The sequence below is a fragment of the Corylus avellana genome, chromosome ca5 (genome assembly GCF_901000735.1).
Source record: "Corylus avellana chromosome ca5, CavTom2PMs-1.0".
NCBI classification, from domain to species: domain Eukaryota; kingdom Viridiplantae; phylum Streptophyta; class Magnoliopsida; order Fagales; family Betulaceae; genus Corylus; species Corylus avellana.
The window spans coordinates 33,236,264-33,261,965 of NC_081545.1; the positions used below are offsets into that span (position 1 = coordinate 33,236,264).

Sequence of the window (25,702 nt, forward strand, 5' to 3'; positions counted from 1 at the left end):
TGGAAGCTTGGAAATGACTGAATTATTCAACAGACTTGTGCTTTTAGTTATTATCATTGGCATTAACTGATTCTTTGAGTTCAAAGAGCCTCGGAAATCTTGTTAGCCAACAAAAATAATCCCATCAGTTTTTACACAATAAGAACAAGAGTAATTTCTGATCAAACAAGCGTATGGTTATTATGGACTTTAACACTAACAATCTAGACTTTGGGCACGGCATTCGCTAAGGAGTACTGTTATTCACACTAACGGAAGAATGGGGACAAAAATACACCAAAAAAAAAAAAAAAGGGTTGTAAGCTAAGTCTGTCAGTTCCAGCCGATATGGTTACTTCCAACAACATTCTTCGTTGTTGAAATAGCGAATTTTTCTCTAAAAGAGCTTGAAACTCACTCTAGCTGTTCAACCAGCCTAAGTTCTTCAAATATCAGGATGCATCATATGAAACAACTAAAGAATGAGGCGAGTGGGGAAACATAAATAAAGCGTAAGTGCTTGTTACTTTGCACTAGAATTTGCATGCTTATGGAAAGGCCAAAGGTTTACCAGGCGCTCAAGCACAGCTGCACTTTTTGCGAAATAGCCAGAGAATCCTGCTGGGGTTGATGGTGGGGGGAAATCTTCTGCTGGCATGGCAAAAGGGCGAATCATTCTTTCCATTTTCTCTAATGTGAGATATGATCCCACTTCTTGCATCCTTTCTGGACCCATTATTGGTAGTGTATGCTCCTGGTGCAATGACGCAGCCTCACTGTCATTTTTCTGCCACGCAAAAGAGAAGCTTGTTAAACATGCAAAGATCACTGCCGTGACTAATTTCATGCCTATATGAATTTAATAAGCCCATCTTAATGGTTTCCATCTTGGTATCAAAACATTGTTGGAAATGAGGTTCATCAGGTCCAAAATGCCACCAACATAGGAAGAAGAAACTTAAACATCAGCTGGACAGGTGTCCAGAAAGTGGGTATATTGATCCAACCCTAGCCATGTTTGTTGCCAAAAACACTATTAGGAGTGCAGTGATAGCATACTCACAAGAACAACCACTTTAGTCTTATTTCTAGTAAGCCCTACGAGGAATTATTCTTCAGGGTTCATAAGGATAGTTTCAAGACACGCCAAAGAGAACTGTCAACTTAATAACTCAAGTTTCCTTCTCATGATGAACATGCCTACCATTAACTCCTTTTCAGATGGTGCTTCAATGAGAACTTTACCAAAATTAAACATGCATTACCTCCAAGGGGGATAGATCTGCACCACGACTAAAGGTCATCTCTACGCGGAACTTTTTAGGGTCTTCTAAGGCTACCTGCAAAACATTATGCACAGCATACACCATAAATATCTATTGATACTTTAAGCTAAGCAAGTATTCATGACAAGGAGTAATGGAACATACCAGTCTAACAATTATCAACTACATGTCTCATCATTATAAAGGATTCTACTCGCAGGTTAGATTGCCCCCTAGGTTTAGTTTAGGTTTGGAGTGCATAATTACTACTCTTGCATATGACTGCTTTCATTCAAAGAATGATGAGAAGCTTCTGTCTCATTAGATTTCCTACATATGGCATATTACCACGGGGGCCAAGACTCACCATTGAAAAAAGAAGAGAGGATGTATGGCCAGACTTATTCAACTGGACTGGTAAAAGGTAAAAGTTATAAACAATTAGCAATACAATAATTAGATAATTAGGATTGCCTCATCATGTGAACTATATTTCTTAAAATTCGAGGTGAGAACGAATCAAGTGACCAGCCCATTAAATTAAAAAGAAAATAAAAATAAAGTCAAGGAGCCAATAAGCTCTGCCTCAAACGGCACTTTCTTCCCCGTTATGAATGGGTTCGAGGGTGAGATGCGAGTTCGAGAGACAGAGTACGTGTAACGACCTAAGAAAAAGCACTAGACACATCTGTGCTATCACCCCAAAAGGACTAGTCAATTTGGAGCTTCCCTAGAATTCACTATAAAGCCTAGTTTCACCCAGTAACTAGGCAATGTGGGACTTAGCACCCATGACTATCTTTATAAACCACTCACTCTATGCGGGCTTCTTCTCATCTTCCCAATGTGGGATCGGGGTGTTACAAACTCCCCCTCTTAAATTCCTGACGTCCTCGTCAGGGCCACAGTACAACATGACCTGGCGTTACTAGGTAGCTCTAATACCACTTGTAACAACCCAAGGAAAAACGCTAGTCACATCTGCTATTACTCCAAAAGGACTAGTCAATTTGAAGCTTTCCTAGAATTCATTATAAAGTCCAGTTTCATCTAGTAACTAGGCAATGTGAGACTTAGCACCTATGATTATCTTTATAAACCACCCACTCTATGTGGGTTTCTTCTCTTCATCCTAATATGGGATCAGGGTGTTATAGTACGTAAGTAACTTGAACAAATGGAAAGGAGAAATTCTCCAAAGAACCAAAACTTTCCAAACAGAAAAGAAGTTATCAACAACACATGCCCACCCACCATGACGGACCCATGTTTGAACTTGAGTATGTTAATTACGTGAAATCATCACTAGGCAAGAGTTGATAGCATTAAATAGAGTGAATGAAGACAAAATGCTTGTCCCTGTTGATTTTTTAATCATCTTCAACTTCAACGCAGGTCTCCATCAAAATTCAAAATTTTAAGTATTAGAAAACACACAGTATTGACACTTTAATATTAAGTAAAAGATGTATTTACTGCTCGAGGAGCAATTCTTACTCGATGGATAATCACATATAAATTATAAGATATAAAGGCAAGGAGAAAGAAAAAAAACAATGCATATGATTTAAGGAGTTGCACCTTAACAAGAAGTGGGAAAAAAATAAATAACGAAGGTTGTAAACAGAGGTACTTATTGATAGAATAGTGTAAATTAACTTAAATTTTGCTTGAATTTACAGCACACATTCATGTCGTGAAGAAAGGCCAAGCACTTATATGTATGCGTAAGATCAGTTATGCTGATATATTGTTTTTACTGAGACGACACAAACACTTGTAAAGATGCTAAAGTTTGTTGCTGACAACCCACAAATATGGATACAGGAAGGAACCATGTAAAGCCAGATAATTTATTTTTTTTTCCTTTTAGGGGGGACGGGGGCGCGCAGGTAAGTAAGCTGTTTCAGATTTGGCCACTAACAATTCAGATTGTTTTGTAGAGGTCAGAAATTGAAATAACATAAGTTCTCTATAGCCCAATCAGGTAGCATGAGTGAGTCAAAGACTCTGGCAGGTTCCATAATGTTGCTACCTTTAAGCACAGACCAGTTTATTGGACAAACAGGCCAGTCCATGCAGGGTCCATAAACATAGAGTATTGACAATTTACCAAAAGAACCTACCCTATGAAAAAAAAAAATTACTTACCTCTGTGTTCTCAAACATCCTAAGTACAAGTATATCCTTGGCAAACAAGGCAGGAGAATCCAGGTTACAGTAACGGAGAACATTCATGAGGGAATGGATATGAGACTCCTGTCATCCAAAAAGAATAAATGTAAACTGTGAATATCACGTTGCAGAATTGACAGAGGAAATAGGGAAGCAGCATGCAAATTCCTTCAGCTTAACATTAATAACTGTTCTGGGCGCTCCACATGAATGGAAAGACACTAAGCCTACCAGTAAGTATGTGAAAGGAAAGAATCTCGAAGAAAAATATTTGAGAAAATGCATTAAACTAACGGTATGTCATTCTAATCCAAATACTTGGAAGTTCCATGTTAGAATTGATAATTGAGAGGATCCTATACTTTAAATGTATGTTAAGTCCTTGAAGAAAACTTTTTTATTTATATTTTTTATAAGTAATTGAATACTATTAAAAAGCCAAAAAGCACAACCATCAATCTTTGCTTTGTTTGTAAAAATTATGGAGAGAGAGAGAGAGAGAGAGAGAGAGCTTCCGTAGGCAAGGTGTGATCACACAGAAACATTATACTCACTGATGTGAAGTAAAGGCGTGTCCGCACATGACGTTCAGGTGTCTTGACATTTGCATACCTAATAGAAAATAAGGTTAAAAACTGGATATAATTATTAACAGCCGAGTGAATATGTAACAAACAAAGAGTTATATATTTACTTGGGATCCAAACGATATTTTGTCTCTTTATCATCGTCATCATCCTGATCCATTGTATCACTTGTGGGGCTAGTTCTTCTCAAGTCATCATTCTTAACGTAAAGCTTTGATTGATAATCTGCATCTTCCTTTTCAGCTTTCTTGGATATAGAATGTTGGTCTTGATTACTCTTTAATTCAGCAACACTGAGGGCTTCTTCACGAGTATTCCTCAGATCAATCAAAACTTTACCCAACAAACGACGAGCAATCTGGATTGCAAAAATATAAAATTAAGCTGTAACCATTGAGGCCACAGAAAATGAAACAAATGGGATAAAGATAATCATACAACAAGCATCATCGACCAAGGAGGACCCAAGACGTGTGCAAAGGGCTAAGGTCCATAAGTCAACTTAAAATTCCAGACATCATTTTATATTGGTTCCAATGCTTTCTATTTGTGCTTATTTTAATACCTGGGTATACTGAAAGAGTAATGTGACTATCATATGATGTTTAGGAAGAATAAAGGGCCCAAATTATAAGATTCAAAGTAATCAAGCTGAGCTCTAGAAAAAGTACTTCTTTTAGCATGTTCTAACAAATATTCTAGTGTGAGAGAAAATCTACAGAGGATATGTTCTTGGGTTCATTAAACCCAAAAAAACTCCGTGATTTGAATTTTATCTTCTATCTTATTACCTTTTTTGGCTGTTTCCTGTGTAGAACTAGAAATGCATGGAACGTATATAAATCTGAACCATTGTGCTGCACTAAAGATTTTGATGTTACTTCCTCTATCTAATTCTTTTTCACTTTTCTTTCCTCTAAAATCCTATCTCAAATCAAATCATGTATGCAGGAAGAGGCAGTAGATCTGAACCCCCCTATTAAGGCAGCATAAAAAACAGGGAATTAGTAATGTTCACATCGGATCTGAACCTATATTCGTGATCCAGCATATTGGCTGCATAGAACAATCTGAAATAGCACAGTAAATTCCCAAGAATATACATGTGACCAATGACCACAATAGTTAATAATGTTAGACCACAGGACATCCTAGATACCTCAGCAGTAATACTATCTGCAAAGAACCGGCCACACATTCTTGAGCATGCCCAGTAGCTTCCATACATGTTTATGACTAGCATTGTATACACTAACTTTTACCAGATGCTCCACTATTAAGGCTATATATCTCATATTTTCTGGGAGAATTTCAGAATATTTATTTTCCGAGTGGCTGTTCAGATGACATGCATTCTCAAACAGAAAGAAAGAAAGGTCATATATCCTTGAGTTTTTTTAACTGTTATCTACTTTACCCAACATCAACATGTAAATAAAATTACATGAATTGATGGTTCGGTCTTCAATGAACAGGTTGCCACTATGTTTGCAATGTAGTGTTGAAACTTATTATGGTTACAATGTACTGGAAGAAGGTATGGAAGTCCATGTTGCGAAAAGTTCTTGTAGGGTCTGAATTTACATCAAAAACATTTTATTTTTTGCTTTCTCCTTTTTCGTTGATTTGATTGAATTTGACATTCTGTTGGTACTAATGAGGAGAATAACAGCAGAGAGTTCACCTTTGATCCAATCTTCAGCTTCTGCTTTGGATTAATTCCATACTCATTTGGGATGACACCATCTGCAAGTAACTGCAATAACAATATAAAGATCATTTTCAGTTGATCTGTGATAATGAACCAATCTTACCCAACACTCGATATGCATACTAGAAAAAGTGGATATATACAAATGTTAACTCCCCATGCAATCTATTTCCCACAACTGCTGATACTCAAAATTATACTTAAAGATTGTTCAGGGTTTTGTTTGGAACAAGAGGACAATTTTTTTGAAGACAGCGAAGCACATCCCTTGGAAGCAGAAATTCTAGGATTGAAGATAAATGGATAGCAGAATTATAAGTCCAGCAACCATTTCTTTTTTGCTATATTTCCAAGTAAAAGACAGTATCACTTAATTCCATTGCAGCAAAGTTATGAACATTTGCTATTATATCAACAATGATATGAAAATGAATTCCCTTCTAAAGATGTATGAATGCAAGAATAGACTTTTGTCCGTCACCTGAGCAACTTTGAAGAGTTCATCCAACCCTTCCAGATTAAGATGTGCATTGTGCAAGAGATCGTATCTGCCAAAGCAGCAAGTCAAGAATAGCACTTATCATCACAACTAACACAAATGTATCTGGTTAATATCAGAATATAAATTTCTCTGCCAGTGAGATGCCATAATAAACTTTGAATCAAGATAAAATGTTCAACTTGAATTTTAATTAAATTTCACAGAAGATTGTGACACAACATAAGATAGATGAACATAAGGAGAACCAAAGATTTTTGTTGAGCTGCTATTGAGAGCTGTTAAAATATAGATTAAATGATTAAATTTATCTCTTCTTATCAATTTAAACTTTTGGGATAAGTGGTGGTTTAACAAGGTATCAGAACTAGAGGTCATGAGTTCGAACCCTAACTTCATCAATTCACTCCTTGTTTCAACTAAATATTTCACGTGTTAGGCCTCACCTAATAAAATGGAGTTTGAACATGTGAAAGAGAGTATTAAAGTATTAATTAAATGATTAAATTTACCCATTCTTATCAATCTAAGCTTTTGGGATAAGTAGTGATTTAACATGGTATCAAAGCAGAAATTCTGAGTTCAAATTCTGTTTCCGTCAATTCACCCCCCATTTCAATCAAAAATTTCACACGTTGGGCCTCACCTATTAAAAAGAGTTTCAGCCCACTCGTGAAGATGAATGTTAAAGTATTGATTAAACGATAAAATTCATCTTTTTCTATCAATTTAAATTTTTAGAATAAGTGGTGATTTAACAAGAACAAAAGAACCACTAAAAACTCTCTAAGTTCTACCAGAATATTCATGTTTGGCTGTTGCATGTTCCATGAAAGTTAAAAATTCTTACTCCTATACATAAGTTGATGCAGGTAGGCGTGCAACATGCATATATCTTTTATCATGTCATTGTTGAAATATTTTCAAAATATATATATATATATATATATATATATATATATATATATATTATTTTGTGTCTTGGGAATGTTTTAAATGGAAGGTTTTAAAGAGCATTGAATGAAAGTTATCCCACATTGGAAAGAGTGAAGATTTTGTTGGCATTTATAAGTTCCAACAAATTTAAGCTGTTAAATGATCTATGCTAGGGTACACCCTAATACATGTTACCGTACGGTGCGAAGCACCGGACGCACACGCGCGCGCGTGGCGTGGGCTGTAGGGCGCTAGTGGCGCCTTGATGGCGCACTTGGCACCGAAGCAACGGAGCTCGGAGTGATCAGATCATGACCATTCATTTTTGGACGGTCCAGATCGTTCGATCTAGAGGTTTGATCTAAACCGTAGAATGCTTCTTAAGTAGATCCAATGGTTAGATCTACTGGATTGTTGATCTAACGATTGAGATTAAATAATTATTTAATCTAACGGTCAGATTTAAGTGCCAATTGGATTAACAGTTTACAGCAGTTTTATCTTCGAAATTCAAAATAGCAGTTTTATTTTCAAATTCGAAATTATCTGATAATAGATAGTTATCTATGACAATTCAATTCTCTTTAATACCCTTGTTTTGAATTTTAAAAATAAGCATTATCCTTTTATTTTTTGTCTCTGATTAGAATAGAAAGTCTAAGGGTATTTTCGGGTTTTAATTTCGTTTGTGCATAACGCAATTAAAAACACAGAGGTTTCTGGGCTCCATTGTATCCTGGAGAAAAATTTGCTGTAAACCCTGTTGCATACCAATTCTGGTGGGGGCAAATATTTTCTCAAGGAAAGTGACATTGTAACACACCTTAGGAGCATTTTCGTTTTCTGTATTTTTCCCCTATTTGTATAACTTAGGTATCCCCAACCACCTGACCAGCCCAGACCACTGTCACTCATATGCCGTTCCCGTACTCTAAACTTCTATTCATTAGTATTACTCAATTACAGTGAACAAAAACAAGCAAACAAATTCCTTGAAACAAAATTGTAGAATAAGACAATTGTGTATCTAAATTTCGAGGAAGTAATCCTTTACATTCCATGTTTCATACAAGCCTTCTGCCATTCATACAAGCATTACTTCCAACTAAAACTTTTAGTTCCCTTGGAGAAAATCCAAGGTGAAGACATAAGGGATGTACTCATCAAACTGCCCATTACTAATAAATTATCAAAGGTACGTCAAGAAACAATATGCTAAAACCAAAATGCAAACATATAACAGAGAAAATTATAGTTCCTCATACGAAATGACAATCAGTAGGCATAGAGTGATTTACTAAAGAGGACTTTGGCTCTTGCAATGACAGACACAAGTATGAGCACTAAGCAGCTCCTTGGGTTAAAAAAGGGGGATAAAATAATGTCTGACCAAATTTACCAGTGCCATTGCCTTTTCTTACTCGTCACCATTTAGTAACTATTTGACAAGGACATACTTATGCTTCATAACTGCAGGTGCCAAGTTTTCAAAATACATACCCATGAAACTGGTTGGATTTGAATCAGAAGGGCCATAAGTAGAGTCCTACTATAACTGCCTACACAGATCCAGTTCATAATTATTGTTGGTAAGCTGAGCAAATCCAAACTGGCCTGCAGCCATAGTTTTGATGCACATTCCAACCAAGTCACAAGCTCCAACCCACAATTGACACAAAATTTACTGTTACTACTGGGCCAGGGGAAACGGCCTCTAATTCCAAAGAAGTGTTGCATTGCATTCAGGTGGGATATCCTAGTTTCCAATCAATGACATGCATGAGTTAGGAAGTTCTATGGGGTTTGGTTCTTCTACTAGCGTAGGAACATTCAATACATAGATCGGTAGAAATGATTGTGTCAAACTATTAATAAATTCAGTAGAGGTGCATAAGAAAACAATTTAGAACACCAGAATAAACAAGGCCTATAGGCAGCCATGAAGAAGCCTGCTGAAATTTGAAAACCATAGCAAGACTAACATTCCAGTCCAAATTAAAACATTCTCCCCACATCCATAGATTGAATGTGGTAGGTAGTGATGATAGGCTGAGGGTTTATTTGTTAAGGGTTGTTCCAAAAATTACTCTAATTCTAGAGGTCAAACCAGTGAGAGGGACTAGTTAATGGACACACGTCTTGAAGTGAGGCATAATGAGGGAAAGTAATTATGTCAAACTTTCCAATCTGGTGTGGGAAAATCCATGTATGCAGCATAGGTGATGCGGAACATTCTTAGACCTTGAATTCAATATTTATTTAAAACCAATGACTTACTTGCATGAGTCATAAACATCAGGAATTTGTGGTATATCAAACCGCCTGCAAGAGAACCAACAATGTCAATGAAATTGCCAATCGATCATATTAAAACGATTAGAATATTAAATTCAAAATCATTGTTCTTTCAACTAAATACAAAACGAACTAAAAATATTTCTTCAGAGTCATATTATGTAGAGATTGAATTGAAAAAAATATATATTAAAAGTAGCTCAACTTTTAAAAGAAGTTCTAAAATTTCGAAGATTTCACACATTGTTCATACCAGAGAATATGATGCATACAATCACTTGTGGATCTACATTCCAAACACAACCACAATTAAGTCCGTAATGTCAAAACACTTACTCTTTGCGTTCGTTATACAAGTCTCTCTCAAGCTTTTTCCAGCGAGCATACATTAAAAGGAATCCCTCACTACCACAGGGTAACCCAGCAGCAATGCGACCAACATCGATGTTTGTTTTACCAAGAGCCTTTCCTTGGTCATAAGGCAGAATCACATCATATGAGCTTGCCTCTGTAAGTTTCTCGTCCTCATCCTTGGCTAGTAGTCTTACTTGTTCGGTCACCTTCTTAGTCAATTGTACCTACTTACAATTTTTTTTAATAAGTAATCAAAATTGTACCTACTTACGATAGAAAAAAAATTCAAAAATAAAAAATAAATAAAGGATGTAAGATGCTTTTTCCATGCACATGTACAAGCATAAATTGTAGCAATTTGATGAGTGAATAAATTGTACCATAAGCACAAGGAAATAGATAAGATCAGTACATATTGCAGATAAGTACATATTGCTTAATGTAACTGCATGACCCAACTAAAATGCACACAAAAGGCACAGAATATTGCTCAAACATGAATCAACCAGTACTTCTTCCAGCTTCCTGAAAAAGGTATTTCACCTATGATAATGGAATATAGATAATTTCGTCACTTGTGATAATCCAACATCAAATGAGAAATTGAATAAAAACTAAATAACAGACAAGAAAATTTTGTTTTTTTAGCACTAATAATCTGTGGTGATGTCAAAATCAAAATAATATTTAAGACGCACCAGTGTCCCTCTATCAACGTATTTGCAACATTGAATTAAAAAAAAAAAAAATGTAAAAAGAAACGCTGGGGCCAACTTGAAATCATGCAGTAATGGCAGTACAAGCTTAAAACATAAAAATAAACAGCTATAAATAAAACAAAGAAGCTCATAAAAATCACTGCTAAAGAGTCATGGTCAGTAGACATTATTCTGTGCACACCTGTTCCACTAATAAAAGTGGGTCCCACATGTGGAGTCCACAGCAGACCCTTTGATCATGTTAAAGGGTGAACTGTTACCTTGCATTGAATAATTTCACCATGGTCATAAAGATGTGCTTAGAATGAAATGCATAGGTTTCGTTTGTATTTGAACATATTTATAGCCCAATGAGAGAGGAAAAAAGAAAAAAAGGTAGTTAGGCATTACTTCTCTTAGACAATGTGATTACCAATTTTGGAAGAAGTTCAGATGCATTAGAAGACAGTCCCGCTCCATCAACCATCCAAGGAACTTCAGATGATCCGTTGTTCTGGACCGTCTTTGCACCTGAAGTTATTATCTCGTTCAACCTAGCCTGAAAAGAATTTAAGGGCAGAAAATGGAAAAGAATCATTACTAGGATCAGAACATAGTACAAACCACCTTTTCACAGATATAATAATAATAACTACAATATCATATGCAGAAACATCCATAACTTCTGCAGGAGCAAGCAAACCTTGGCTTCTTCCATCTCAATACTGGCATTATCAAGTCCATCCAACATAGAGGAGTCCTTGCTAACAAGCGAAACCTAGAAATTGGCGATATGTCAGTCATACAACCTAAACTTCCAAAAGCAGTCAAAACTCCATTGAGGAAAAGGCTACAGACCAGGATGGGTGTTAGCTGCCCTTCAAGGTCAAGGAGGCCTTTGGCAAATGCAGCTGCAGACATCTGCCAATGGATACCGTACAATAACGTAAGTCATCAATGATGCGAAAGTCAAACATCAATTGTCATAAACTCTGGATATTCAGTCTGAGAACTTGGGAGGACAGAAAAGCACTAGAAGAAGACAATTTTAAAAGCATAGATTTATGACTAGTCATACAAGCCCCCTACTATGGCTATACCTGCACACGACCCTCATCAGAGCTGTAAATCTTGAGATCATGGCGATATGTACTATGGAGGCGAAGTAGGCCAGTGCCTTCACCTGCAATTGTATTAAAACTACATCAATATATGCGCATAAAATTGGCCTTTCCGAAGCAAAACTGGTTACTCCTTCAATGTTATACAACATAAAAAAACCATCTAGCCAGTCGAGACAACTTGGGATGATAAATTGCAAGAGTAAGGAATGAAAAAAAAAAAAATACAAATATTCATAAACTTCAAGTCTGTGGTCAAAGTACAAAGCCTCCCAACTAAACAAGGGCATGCATTCAGTGATACCAAAAAAAATTCAAAAAATAATTATTAATTAAATGGTACTAGACAATAAGTGGTCCAGGATCTACCGGCCATACAGAAGCGGAGCAAGGTGATATGCAACCTGGGAAATCACAATTGAGTCCAAAGTAATTGTCACATTCATTGGGGACTCAAATGGTTGACTGTTGGGAAGAATAGCTAACTCAAATAGTTGGAGATCTCATGCATCTGAATCATCTACAAGTTCTCCATAATCAATGGTCTAGTTTGAACTTAGTAAGTACTTCCAGACTAGTGAAGGAAAATAATAGATATGCAAAAAGCTAATAAAAAAATGGTTGAAATGAGTCAACTGCCTCTTCATAAACATAGGTTGAGTCAGCTATCTAGAGTTGGAAATAGTGAAGATAACATATTACAAATGATTTACAAATTAAAATGAGAAGATCCATGGCTATAACCTGGATACATGTTATTCCGGAAATATCTACCCAAATCTTCAGCCTGCAAAGAAGTGAGAGAAGCAAAATCAATACTGAGACTAAATAAAAGGATTAAACAATATGTTACAGCAACAATTTTTCAATAGTGTACTTTTCAGCAACAATTGTATTACTAAGATTAATCAAAATACAGAAACATGTGCATGATGCATAGATTAACATCACCTGCTTTCTGCCAGCATGTGTAAGAACACCCCCATATTTAAGAACCATCAGAGCTTCAACAGGTCGCTCTTCCTCCTCTTCACCATTACTTTTTATAATCTTAACCCACTTGAGAGGCTTTAGTTGAACCTTCCTATATATACCAGAAAAATGTCCCCCCTAGATACACCCAAAAAAAAAAAAAAAAGGGAACAAGAAAAAAAAAACACACTGAAAACAGAATACGAGGATCATCTGAATCTCATATAAAAGAAAATACTTATATTTAGTCATTTAGTGACCATCCAATCTTTATATCACATACAGTATTACGGCATCATTGGCTTCATTTTACGCACATTGCCTAAGTGCAAACTGACAAATTACAATCCACCTTCAATCATATAGCCTAGCTGAACTCAAAAAGCCAAATGATTGTTTCCTTTCAGGAAAGGTGTCCAGTGTTAACATAATTCCTGTTATGATTGGTGAAAATAATATAAAGGTTTGTTCATTATAACTTTCAGTTTGTGTATGTATGACAGCTAAATCAACTCCAGGTATATCGCACTTATGATGAACATAAGAAAACACAATAAAATGATTATATCACAGCTGGAACATTAAATACAAATTCATGACACAAAGGGAAACAAGATAACCTCCTCAAGCACTGCTTTGACTTGACGAAGCTTTTCAGCATGTTCAAAGTCTTCTGTTTCACTATCACTTTCTCGACCTGGTCTGGATAATGTAAATAGTCGTCAATAATTCAGAGCCATTGCTAGTGTTCTAACATAAGAATCGTTAGCAAATAGGATATTTATTTCCATTCTTAATTTAAACATAAACCATAGAAGCATAAAAAGAAAATGCCAAATGGCCGTTTACGTACTTCTAGGGAAGGTATGACCTGAGAGTGGAACCATTTTCCAGTTTCTGTTCTCATTACGTCTCTAGTAACACATACGTTTGATGGGCTTATGGCCATTCTCTATTCCACCAACTAGGATACAAAATCCCTTCAAGAAGGGTTGAATTGGTGTGGAACTTCCAAATTTGTTGCTAGAGGTGTAATCAGTGGGATTCACGGAAGTTTTACTTTATGGAGCAAGGACTTGAAGACATTCTGAATAATGACACATGATTGTGCTTAAAATGACGCAAAAAACACTAGCAGGAGTTCTTGAGTGGAACATGTTGATCCAAATTATGACTACTAAGCTGCATCCTTGGTTAAGTTATACAGGGTAACAGTAAAGCATCTACTTCATTCTCTGTTTTAAACAACAAAAGATACAATTATTTAACCACTCCGGAGACACTCTAAACCTCAATTAAAATAATAATAATAATAATAAAAAAAAAAAAAAAAAAAACAGAGATGCTCCCACTTTTGCTCTTGCTTCTGCCCCTGATATCCTAGTTCCAGAAAGCAGCTTCCCTAAAGAAAAATCAAACTAAACTTGAGCAGAACATTGACCCCTTATCTAAGAACATGCATTGATTCTGATGCAGAAAACACTACATTTGTTGCTGGAAATGAAGAAACCAGTCCATAGCAGGTCAAGAGTCAATCAGAAAAGAATTAATTTGAACCAATGCCTGCTGTCTAAGTACTAAATGAGTCAGAGTCAAAGTCCTAAGAAATCTTATTTGACTTTCTAGATACAAGAATGTAATAATCTGTATGATATTTTCTGCGTACCTAAGAATAGGCGTCTGATTTCCAGAGGTTCTTAAGTCTATTTAAGAGTCTCAAAAGCTGTTCCTAGAGTGTTAAGTCTGGTTCTGAGTTTCTCTTAGTAAAAGGCTGAGGCCTCGATTCCTAATTGTGCATCTATTTTGTAGAAGCTTTGTTGTATCTTTGAACAGCAAGCTATTCTATAAAGAGATTTCATTGTTCTCTCAATTTTTTCTGCGAACGCATTAACTTTCATTTGTCACTTGTGTTGAGTTTGGTGGGCTTTCTGATAATAAAAAAAAAAAAAACCATATCAGTAGCCTCAGGGCTGCATCAGATTAATTAATATCGAACCTTCATATCTCAGCAACTTCTGGAAGGGGAAAACAAGGTGCAAAATTGGTTACAAGTTTCAAATAGAAATCACATTTACTTGTTCTAAATTTGACTACAAATTCAGTGCTATCTGTGGCATAAATATAACATCAGACTACTAAAGATGATAGATGACTTTCTCAATACTCCAAGAATGTACTGCATCAGTTGTCAACTATTGCTTGAAAAAAAAAAAAAAAAAGGATCCCTTCCACTTCATGCTTCTAAGCCTCTAATGTTGCCCACGGTTCCTAAATAAACAGTTTCCCTTGAGGAAAGGATTTTCATATCTTCATTTACATTTGACTGGCTTCATTTGTAGGAGGAAAAAAAACCCTCAAGGATCTCTCCTAAACCAATATATTACAGGAGAAAAACAAAAAATGCTCAATTTTAATTTTCGTTGTCCTTTTTGTCATATTGTATTTACCAAAAATTGCATGTAGAACCTGTGCAGTTAACTGTCCGATGACTAGAGATTACTATGCTAATAATCACTAAAAATACATAGTTCCTAAAAAGGAACTTTTCCCAAGAGTAGAACCAATAATTCTAGAAGTACTGAAACCATTTCGTTTTTAAAAGCAATGATACCATACGTTTTAAAAAGTCATATCTACAAACACATCTTTTGGGGGGAGGGCATTGAGGGTGAGTTTTTACATGAAATTTAATCAGAGAAACTTCTAAATGTGACTGATACCTCGAACGAGGTACAAGCATTCGTGTTGCATCCAACAAATCTTGCAACTGGACAGCACTTTTAAGTTTTGTCTGTAGAATGAGAACCAACAGATAAACTAACCCATGAGTGGTTAAATAACAGAATATATTCAGTAGAATAAAACAAGATGAAGTAAAAATAATCACCTCAGATCTAGGCCGCCCCCCATTGTACTTTAACATTAATTTTAACAGCTTTTCCTCAGTAACTTTCAACTTCACCTTCTGTTTGGGAGTTCTATCACCACTACAAAAGAAATAAAAAATAAAAATAAAAAGGAGATAAGAACAGAAAACAAGGAATTAACTATTCTAAGTAATCGACCGAGGAAAACTCAACATACTGACGAATAATGGCGATCACACAACGTAGCTCCTCAGCCTGACCAAACGTGCCAATAATCCCACTTCCCTGACGAGTTAATCCCTCAGAAGGCTGGACTGGTTCATTGAGTTTCCATGGTAAAGTTGGTGGAATCGCTGAAGAGAGATGAGGAGCTTTTGCATCTAAAAAAATCTTCCTCAACACACAAGCTGCGTCATCATAATACCTGTATTTGTAAAGGGAAACCAAATGTACTTTTTATAACAAGCGGTTTCTGAAGTTACGAAGATAAGGCAGTTAGAAAAAAAAGTTGGCCTTGGTTGAACTATTCAACCCTGTAATGCAGAGAAATTGCAATAGAAACATATAATAGTAATGCATAAAAGATGACAAATTGTTTTAAATAATTTCAAAAAAAGTAACTTACAATGGTATGATATAAGTGAGATGAACGAACACGATTACATTTAATGAACATTTTAGTCATTTTCATTGTAAATGGTTTTGGGAAAGCCAGTGGTTGAATTAGCCAGATGAAGGGGCACTTTACAGTGTGACTAAGAATAATGGCCCCACCTAGTTATGAATTAATGCATCCAACAGATATGAATGAATACGTCAAACAGTACTAATCTTCGGTCATAACAGAAATTGATAAGGAAATTGTGTAAATAGATGCATATGTTCCCCCTCTAGATCATGAAACGATAACTTAATTTCATAGACAAATTGAGATTATCGGATTTATCAGTCAGTAAAAAAGAATTAACTTTTCCCATGGAAAACAAGATAGACAGATTGCCTAAGAGCATTGATGACTGAAAGGGGGAAAAATAAACTCAACACTTTAGTTAAGGAGGTAAAGGCATCAACATATGCAGCCTTTTATGCTGCTGCGGGCATCAAAAGGATAAAATCCAATACAGATATTTTCTAAAGAAAAGTTTAATTTATGTTGCACTCATGCTGGCAATATCAAAATGAGTGCCCCCTTAAATATTGTAATATTAGAAAAAAATGAGCAAAACAGGCATTACTTGTGAGAGTTTTTCACAAAGCTCCACCCATTCACATCACAAACATATGAACATCCGTCAGAACGCAAGAGGTCAAACCCACAAACCTGCAAGTAACAAAATATAAATATAAATTGATCCAAAGTATAAATCATTTAGGAAGAAAGTAATGTCTTGATGCAGAAAGAGTTATGTCTACACATTCATGCATATTATATTGAGCCATATAATAGTAACAGTACTGATCTCTCAGCATGATTAAGAACCGACCGAAGTAGATTGGTTTTCTAAATATTTCATATTACCCAAGTATACTAGAAAAAACATTTACAGAAGCTCCTCTGTATTTATAGAACCAACTTACATACAGCCTGTGGAAACTAAATTAAATATCCATCCCGATTTTCAGAACTTCATTGAGCTCAACAAATCAAAGAAGAATAACTGTTTTGAGAAAATTCATATAATACGATTTTACCAATGAGCTTGAGCTCAACTGGTACTTACTCCCTTTGTAGCAAGGTGGAGGGTGAAGTCGTGGGATCAAATCCTGTAGGGTAAGCGGGTAACATACCAATAAAAAAAAAAAATCATATAATACGACTTTAAAATGGGATGTCAAAGTATCTGATACAACATGTTACAGTACTGCAAAAAAAAAAAACAGTTGATCTAGAGCCGACAATTAATTTTACATTCCAAAACCAAAAATAACAAATACTTGGGAAAAGTTAGGAAAACTTTGAGAAAATAAAAATAAACCATTAATCTAGCTAATAAATTGAGCTTGTTTTATTCCAGTTGGTGAGGTGGAGGATGTAGACAGGAGGATGTAGATAGTTTGGCCAGAATTATGGGATGTAGGGTGGCTTTATTACATTAAAATAATAGTTAACAACTTTTTGTCGATCATCATGGCATGGGCAGATAAATAAATTTACTGACAAGCAAGAACAATTGAAACAAATAGAAACCAGCATTTAATTAATGTTTCAGAATAGAAACGATCATACATAAGAAGTAACAATAATGCCTTGGAACAGTGTACTGATTACTTGTTACCACATCTTGACAACATACCCCTTGCCTAAATGCAATGCAAACCTCTCTTGCCATTTGCTTCTCAGTAGGTGTCAGTAACACAGGATACCTTACCTGTCAAACAAAGTAACAAACATACGATCAAACTTAACTCTTTTATAGCAATTTATTAGTTTACCCCCAACACCTACTCCTCGCTACCTGCTATAAGCTAGTATTTTAAAAAAAATAAAAATTATAGTTAGTCCCTAATTGGCTTATTTCACCATCTGAACATGCAATTCATGTATTTTGTTCTAATATTTGGGGATGTCGATCATCCACAACCCAGGTTTTTTTTCCACAAAAAGCTTACAACCCATAAGAAGACATAATTCTAGATGAAGCAGAGCTGCTAGACAGGATACATGCACCCAACAGAGACAACTAAGACAAGGCTGGATGTCTATGATGACAAGAACAGGTTCCCTTGAGAATAAAATATGCATTAAAACAAAAACAAGTCAGTTGAAAATGAAATACATGAGATATCAAAGTATGCAGGAGTCAATTTTGGAATCAAAAGCTCCTGTTCAAGGCACAATCCCGTGACAAGACACAGCAAAGACAAATTAACCACTTTTATGTGACAGGGTCAGGATCGTGTGAAAGGCTGCTTTGCAGAGTGAAGTACGTTAGTTTTTAAAATTTTTGAGGCTGCAAAATATAGAACTCTGAAATAGAAAGTATACCTTTCGCTTATACAACATGGAATGCATATTCTGAGTGTAATATCAAATTGCAATTACACTAGGCAATACATCTATGCACGTGGTACAGAGAGTATTTTGAACATGGAGGTTAGTAACGATAAGTGGTTACAGTTGAACCTGTTCAATAAGTGATGATTTAAATGCAATTGAACAGCCCAAGTTAAATGTAACAGTAGATGCTTTCTACTTTATGCGAATTTTAAGACCAACTACATTTGCATACCATGTGCATTAGACCAACGAAGTCAATCAGCCACAAAAAGGCTGGCAAAATCAGTGAAGTAATTACAGGGTGGCAAGAAATTGACAACATAATCAACATTTTTTAAACTCAACTTTGCGGATTCTTAAACATCTAGCTTTGCCCCTAGCTAGGCTTATTTTTCTCCAAATTATAGGATTACTGATAAATGTTGACCTGAATGAGTACTCTAACATGAAGCAGCTCTACTGAACCATTCTTCCATCAAGGTGAGGTTGCCCACACAAAAGCGATCTTGATGATCCAGTTTTAAGCTCAAAAAATGCCAGAATTGATGTTTTTATAGTTTTGACTGAAAAATATTTTGTGGCTGTCCACCATACACAATACCACTCCGAGATGCAAGACCATTAGCCAGTCAGGAACAAAACTCACACCACCTTCAAGTAATGCCAAACAAATAAGAAGATAACAAGAATTTGAAAATCAAAGCCTAGGAATCTCTATGAGAAAGCGAGTAACAATTGGAATAGAAAAGGAAGAAGGATAAAAAGTTACATGTAAGATGTAGCAATCAAAATGTGTTACAGGTACAACTTACTTCCTTGCCATCGGGATTTCTCATAACAACGCCATCAACAACAGGAGACTTCCTTGCCTCAGCATGTGCATATTCAGGGCCAACAGTATACACCTACAATCATTGATTCATTTGAAAATAAACTCAAGCAATCATTTGCAGAAAGAAAAAGTATGATAAATTATTAAATAATCATTAAATAATTTTAATGAATAAATGATAGAGAATAGACTCTTGCATTGCAAAAAGTAAATGCAAGTAAACAGGCCATAGCAGATTTATTTCACAAACACACTCATTTAAGACCCAAAAAAATAATTGGATACGAGGAGAAACAACATACAAAACATTCATCTGCTTACAGAAGTAAATGTTTATAACTTCATTACACAAGAAAAATAAATGCTAAACTCCACAACCTTGACATCTGTTCCTCCGGTGGGCTTAAATTCCTCATATATATAGGAGCCTTCACGCCTCACTCTTCTGACCTCTGGATTAAACTCACTGGACCGATTACCAACCTAAAATCAAAATAATGATCACATATTGATAATACATGGATAATAAATTATAAAAGCCACAAAAACTTCTAAACCATCAAACCAATGGATGTGCCACTGGAAACGTTGATATGCTACAATGGATGTCACTAGTACATATGCTAATATATTATTTCACAGTTATGCCATAACTGATGGTGCAGAAATTTGAAATGGACCTCCCAAGCTACCCACAGCCAGTGAAACTCGAGTAAAACCTAAATTCAACTGACTACAAACTGGTTAGTTTTTACTTAGGTGGCAAAAGCCAACGGACCCACAACCGACACAATCACAATTTTACTTTAACTATTTTTTATCAGTATATCACTGCCTTTTTTACTAGACGTGTCCTTTAGACTTTAGGAACCACCTATATCCATTACATATACAACACAAAAGAAATATTGGTTTTGAGTCCACACAAGCTAGAACAAAGAGATGTCAATAAAATACTCACCTTCCTAAATAATTCCTTCATGCCTCCACCAGCAGAACTAGGGTAATATATCATAATACTATGATCATCCCCTTCACAAAAACACATTAGAGTCATTACCATATATGCACATTGGGAAAGCAAATAAAAAATAAAAAATAAAACATGAAAACATGAAAAGAACAACGAATAACTAACAAAAGCTTGTATCAAATTACTGGCCTAAATGTCAACAACAAGAAGCAGCGTAGACAGAGCAACTTGTTTATAAATATAATCAAACTCACCATGAATAGGCTTTTCCACAAATGGCTTCCAAAAACGCTGACCATGAACCTCAACAAAATCTTCTTCCTCAACAAAATAATCCAGCTCTTGATATGGTACTTCTCTATTTACAAGAGCATATCTTGGAACAGGGATTCCATACAATTTAAGACGCTTGAATTCAGGAAAAAAAAAATGAATTACTTTTTACCCTCAATTTTGATAAAAATCAAAACATGAAAAACAAATAGACATGCCATGATACTGTTAGTTATTTCAAATTCATGCATGAAGTACTTAAAACAATGACCACGTCTGTCAATTTCCATAAAGTTACAATTTTTTATCGGGATAGGAGACCATAGACAACATGAATACATACATACGTAATAAATTACTTTTTACATCATACATACAATTACACAGCCTTTGCAGACTAGTCCAGCAGAAACAAGCCACACTACACTTTCCAGTCCACATAGTAAACACGAGAAACCCTCCTAGAACCATATAGCAAAAACACCGGGATGGCCTGATAGCCCCAATATGTGGACTGTACCAGAAGAGCTCAAACTGTGGACTGTACCAGAAGACCTCAAACTAGTACTTGGTAAGCAACTAACGTTTATTCTTTTTTTTCTTTTTTTTTTTTGATAAGTACAACTAACGTTTATTCTTAGGACTTCCATGACTCTTACCATATAAATAATTTATCCCTAAAATACAGAAATCAATCATTGAAGTGTTTAAGGAAACATAAAGCATGATCAGATCGCCAGAAAGGATTAAAAGGAAAATGAAGCATATACAAGAACCTCCCACAGAATGCTGAACACAAATAATGGAACTGAACACTTAACTAAAAAATCAGAATACATTAAGCATACCTCATATACCTTCCTCCGGTCGTGAAGAAGGTGTTGCTGTTCTAATTCATTTACTAGAAAAGGTCTGCATTACAGAGCATGTAAGAAAAATTATGGTTATAATACTCCCTCCGTCCCGCAGTAAATGATGTGCTTTCATTTTTTGAGTTTGTCTCAAAATAGATGAAAAGTGCCTAAAAATGAAAGCATTTATCAATTTAAATTCCTACATAACCCTTATATTTGATTTTTTTTTGTCTCAAATTTGAACTCATCTTTTTTTAATATTTGAGTCCTTGACCCATCTAAGGACGTTTTAGGAAGAGTGTTTGTTTTATTAAAATGAATACCATTGATAAATCTACATTTATTGTGCGACAGAGGGAGCAACTAAAAAAGAACAGTGGTTAAGGAATGAAATATAATTGGTGCAAAAGAAGACTGAAAGCTTACTTCCTTAAAGCAGCATATGCCTCGGCCTTTTCAAGGGGATAGCCAGTGGAATAGAAGGCAATTAAACAATCACATATTGGCCAGCTGAAAAAAGAATACATCAACAATTTAGTCATCATATGCCCAAAAACAGAGAAACAAGAAACAAAAGACAAAACCGGAAAAAATAAATAAAATAAAAGGAACAGATTTCCCATCTAACAGCATGAACGGAATCAGTCACCAATTTCTCCCCTTTACTTATTATGGAACCCCTTAATAGTAAATTTAGAATTATTTGATGATAATTTTGGATTAGATGTTTGGGATCAGAACTGTACAGAAACATAAACACATATCTTGCCATTCTATATCATAAAAGAAAAAGGCTATTAAGTCAAATAATTTGTTTTATTCAAACTCTATTTTTTGGAATAGAAACAATTTTTAATTTAAGAGCAAATATAAAAGTTTTAAAACAAATATTGAAAGGAATCTCTTATAATTACTTCAAAGGAGAGGTCCTCCATCCTCAAGCAGAACTGTCCTTGCTTGGGCTTACCTTCTCTTATAATGACTCATCGTCTCATATGATATATGGCAATGAAATGCCAAAAAGGAATTCAGCTTTTTACATATTTGAATTTTTCCTCTTTGAACAGTATCAATTTAAAAGACACCGCCTAGCAGGAGTGGAACTACATGCAAGTTAGGGTGGTACCTTAAAACCTTCTAATATAATTTTACCCTTACATTTTAGCTTAACTTTGTACAAAGTATATTATAGGTGACCCTCCCAAATGTTTACATACTTTCTATATGGCCTCATATGTTTGGTTACTTTTCATTATCACCATTACTTTGGCTTCTAATCTTAAAACACTGGTTCCATCCCTGCCACCAAGGCACCTAAACTAATTTTTTTTTCTTTTGTCTAGGATTATAAATCTCATGATGTGCATACGCTTTCCAAAGTATGGTATCGACTTTGAAGCTTTTGGTAGTAACCAAAGAATCATCAATTATTAAAACACTGTCCATAGCCTTTAAATGTCAATAAAATGAAGCACCCAACTCACATGACACCTGAAGTTACACTCATTTAACCAACATTACACAGCATAAGATGTATAGCACTAAAACACTATCTTCCAGGTAGTTACTTAAAAATATACCTCTCAATTGGATCTTCAAGGATGACCTTGTCCCCAAAATATATGGTCTACAACAACACAACGACAAGAACACATCAACAAGAAATCAGAGAATATCAACACATACATCAAAAAACTCCTTTCCCAGTGAGTCGTGACAACATAATTTGGGAAAACTGCATCACTTAAATATGCAAACAACTAAAACAAACGTCCAAACACTATAATGCTTCACAGATAAAACTATCACATGCGTAAAACCTTTCGATCACATTCATTTTCTTTAGCAAACAGAAGCATAAGCCAAATCCACAACAACGAGTAGAACAAGTAATTAAACAAATGAGAAAGCGAAATTCGACCAAAATTAACATTCATATACCTCAAATTCACCAAATGCTTGTAACCTCTCTAGAATCTGTTCCATCGGTGCCGAGAACACCTACAAGATAAAACAGATTAATCACTTCAGATTAAAACAAAGCAATATAACCTACATTCAGAGATTCATTGCACGCTCTGTTTCGTATTATTTGACAAATAAATTGAGAAAAAAGAGAGAACCTCCGAGCCGCATTTCACCTTCTTTTCCATCACGCAGACTCCAATCGTTATCTTCTTTCTGAAACCACCTCCTTCTTCCTCCATCTGGACCATTTCTCTTCCTCTCTCTCTTTCTCTCTTTCTCTTTAACTCTCTGAAACACACACACACACACACACTCTCTCTCTCTCTCTCTCTCTCTCTCCCTCTAAGAACGCAGAATCCGAATCCGAATCCAAATCCAATTCAAACTCTTCCACTCCAGCTTCACCGCTAAAATCTAACACACAAACTCATTAGCAACCGCCATTCAGAAACACCAAAAGCACGCACGCACGCACACATATATAACCTCACATATACGTATACGATCTAGAGGAAGGAAAATCCAGCGAGAAACAATACCGGAGAAGCGCCGACTTGGACCAGAGATTGGAAGTGACAAGCTGAGGTTGAGAGAGAAAAAAGTTGAGAAGCGCTTTTACGCCTTTCCCAAGCTGTGGAAAATGGAAAATGAGAAAGTTCAGTGAAAAAGCTTATATATATATAAAGTGGGAGTGTTTGGATATGAATTTCTTTAAGATTCTGGAATATGCAAGGAAAAGGCGGGCCGGTACATTGCTTTTCTGGACGAGGTCGAGTGAAGTTGTGTGACGTAGCTTTATAGTATGTATTCCGATTTTGGATTTTTTGCAGCTGGAATCTTCGTCATGGTCCTAAACATGGAAACTAAGATATAGTTTTAGTTGTTTATACTTTGGGTTTATTTTCGCAAGCAAAGTGGTGCGTGGTTGGACCGTTGGAGGCGTAGAGTCCCCACGCCTGAAATAATCTAACCATGAAGGTATGGTGGAAGAGTAATGATAAATCCTACATCTCATCCCATCTCATCGCGCCTTTATTTCGTTTGGCTAATGCAACAAACCAACAGTTTTTTTATTTTTTTTTAACCGATAGAAACTGTCATATTTATCGAGTAAAATGAATCTCGTGATCTCCCACGCCTTGTGGTGGCATGGCTTTTGGTACCAAAATTTGGTCCTCAATATATATATATATATATATATATATATATATATTGCATTTACTGTTTGTTCTGTGTTCTTTGGATATTTTATTTTCTAGTCAATGGGGTGTTTCTTCTCCCCCAGAAAAGGATTTTATGCTCAATTTATTGGGAGCTGCGAGTCTAATGATTCTACTTTGGCTAATGACAAAAGATGAGCATATGACAACTATTCTCTTATTTTATTTTACTTAAAACTTTTCGCGCCTACAAATCAATAAGAGATCCCCAACTAAATTGAAATCGAAATCTCTTTCACGATATGATGAATGTTCTTCATAGGCATAAATATATATGGTCGAGTAGTGTAAGCATACTACTTTAGAATCTCCCTGCTGTTTAATAATATATATATGTAATTATGTTAAGGACCACAGTTAATAAAAAAATTTTAAAAAAAAAAAATTTAAAAAGATTCAAAGCGAAAGCAAGGGTCAAAAGACTAATCAGTGGCTCGGAGCCTCGGGTTTTGGGGGTGGGGACCATGCGGTTGACCAGCCCATCAAAACCAGCGAGGGTAAATAGTATTTCTGACTTCTTTTTTTTTTACCTCAATCTTTGTTGGATTGGACATGTTCAATGGAAGACGCCAACACGGTGAGATGCCAATCATTTTCACCATTTTATTTGTTTTAATAATATTTTTACGTGTTACTTTTTCTTTTTTTCTTAATGATGTAGACCCTCATTAAGTAAGACTTTTTAACCTCACCTCGGAGATATAAGGCTCTGATTGCCCATGGCCAAAAAAATAAAAAAATAAAATTATAGTATTTTTTTTTCAAAATTAACCTCCAATATTTTTATTTTTTATATCATATCAATTATTTTTTATTATTATTTAAATAAAAAAATCACTATAAAACAATTTTTTTTTTCACTTTTTCATACAAAATATTATTACCTTTTTTTTTCTCATATTAATTAAAATCAAATCTGTTATAGTTCCAGACCACTTCTTTTTTTAAAGCTAATATTAACATAGTCAGCCTCCTTTAATATGGGAATTGGCATTCCATTAAAAAAAATAAACAGTTATTACTGAAAATAATAAATTCTTTTTTTCTTTCAGAAAACATTGTCTATTATTTTAAAAATAATTATTCATTTAATTTTTTTAGAGAAATAGGTATTCATGTTTGTAA

At 35.2% G+C, this 25,702-nt stretch overlaps 1 protein-coding gene across 6 annotated transcripts; it reads right to left on the reverse strand.

Moving 5' to 3' along the window:
• LOC132180733 (inositol hexakisphosphate and diphosphoinositol-pentakisphosphate kinase VIP2-like) lies at positions 1 to 24,013 on the reverse strand. Of its 6 annotated transcripts, none has more exons than XM_059593646.1 (31): positions 23,897 to 24,013; positions 23,513 to 23,764; positions 23,331 to 23,390; positions 22,970 to 23,016; positions 21,816 to 21,899; positions 21,384 to 21,447; positions 20,517 to 20,670; positions 20,251 to 20,321; positions 19,668 to 19,772; positions 19,270 to 19,362; positions 17,736 to 17,828; positions 16,695 to 16,780; positions 15,677 to 15,883; positions 15,480 to 15,579; positions 15,313 to 15,383; positions 13,213 to 13,294; positions 12,572 to 12,730; positions 12,365 to 12,407; positions 11,600 to 11,682; positions 11,358 to 11,420; positions 11,203 to 11,277; positions 10,933 to 11,058; positions 9,784 to 10,025; positions 9,430 to 9,474; positions 6,199 to 6,265; positions 5,691 to 5,762; positions 4,114 to 4,364; positions 3,974 to 4,031; positions 3,396 to 3,503; positions 1,245 to 1,319; positions 1 to 766 (listed from the first exon to the last, which is right to left on the reverse strand). In XM_059593646.1, exons 2-31 carry the CDS (start codon positions 23,603 to 23,605, stop codon positions 503 to 505), a joined length of 3,141 nt encoding a protein of 1,046 aa, XP_059449629.1. In that variant the 5' UTR covers positions 23,606 to 23,764; positions 23,897 to 24,013; the 3' UTR covers positions 1 to 502. The 6 variants fall into 6 exon arrangements, with proteins under 6 accessions (XP_059449629.1, XP_059449628.1, XP_059449632.1 ...); XM_059593645.1 differs by having other exon boundaries at positions 23,513 to 23,771; XM_059593649.1 differs by having other exon boundaries at positions 17,754 to 17,828; positions 23,531 to 24,013.
• Positions 24,014 to 25,702: the final 1,689 nt, after the last annotated feature.

What these genes read in the sequence shown, in the direction of transcription:
- LOC132180733 (XM_059593646.1), bottom strand. Translation starts at nt 23,605, where the DNA reads ATGGTCCAGATGGAGGAAGAAGGAGGTGGTTTCAGAAAGAAGATAACG. An exon ending in GGGGGCGGCCTAGATCTGAG is followed by an intron (nt 15,384 to 15,479) that starts GTGATTATTTTT and finishes CTCATTCTACAG; the next exon opens with ACAAAACTTAAAAGTGCTGT. An exon ending in CCGGAATAACATGTATCCAG is followed by an intron (nt 11,683 to 12,364) that starts GTTATAGCCATG and finishes ATACAATTGCAG; the next exon opens with GTGAAGGCACTGGCCTACTT.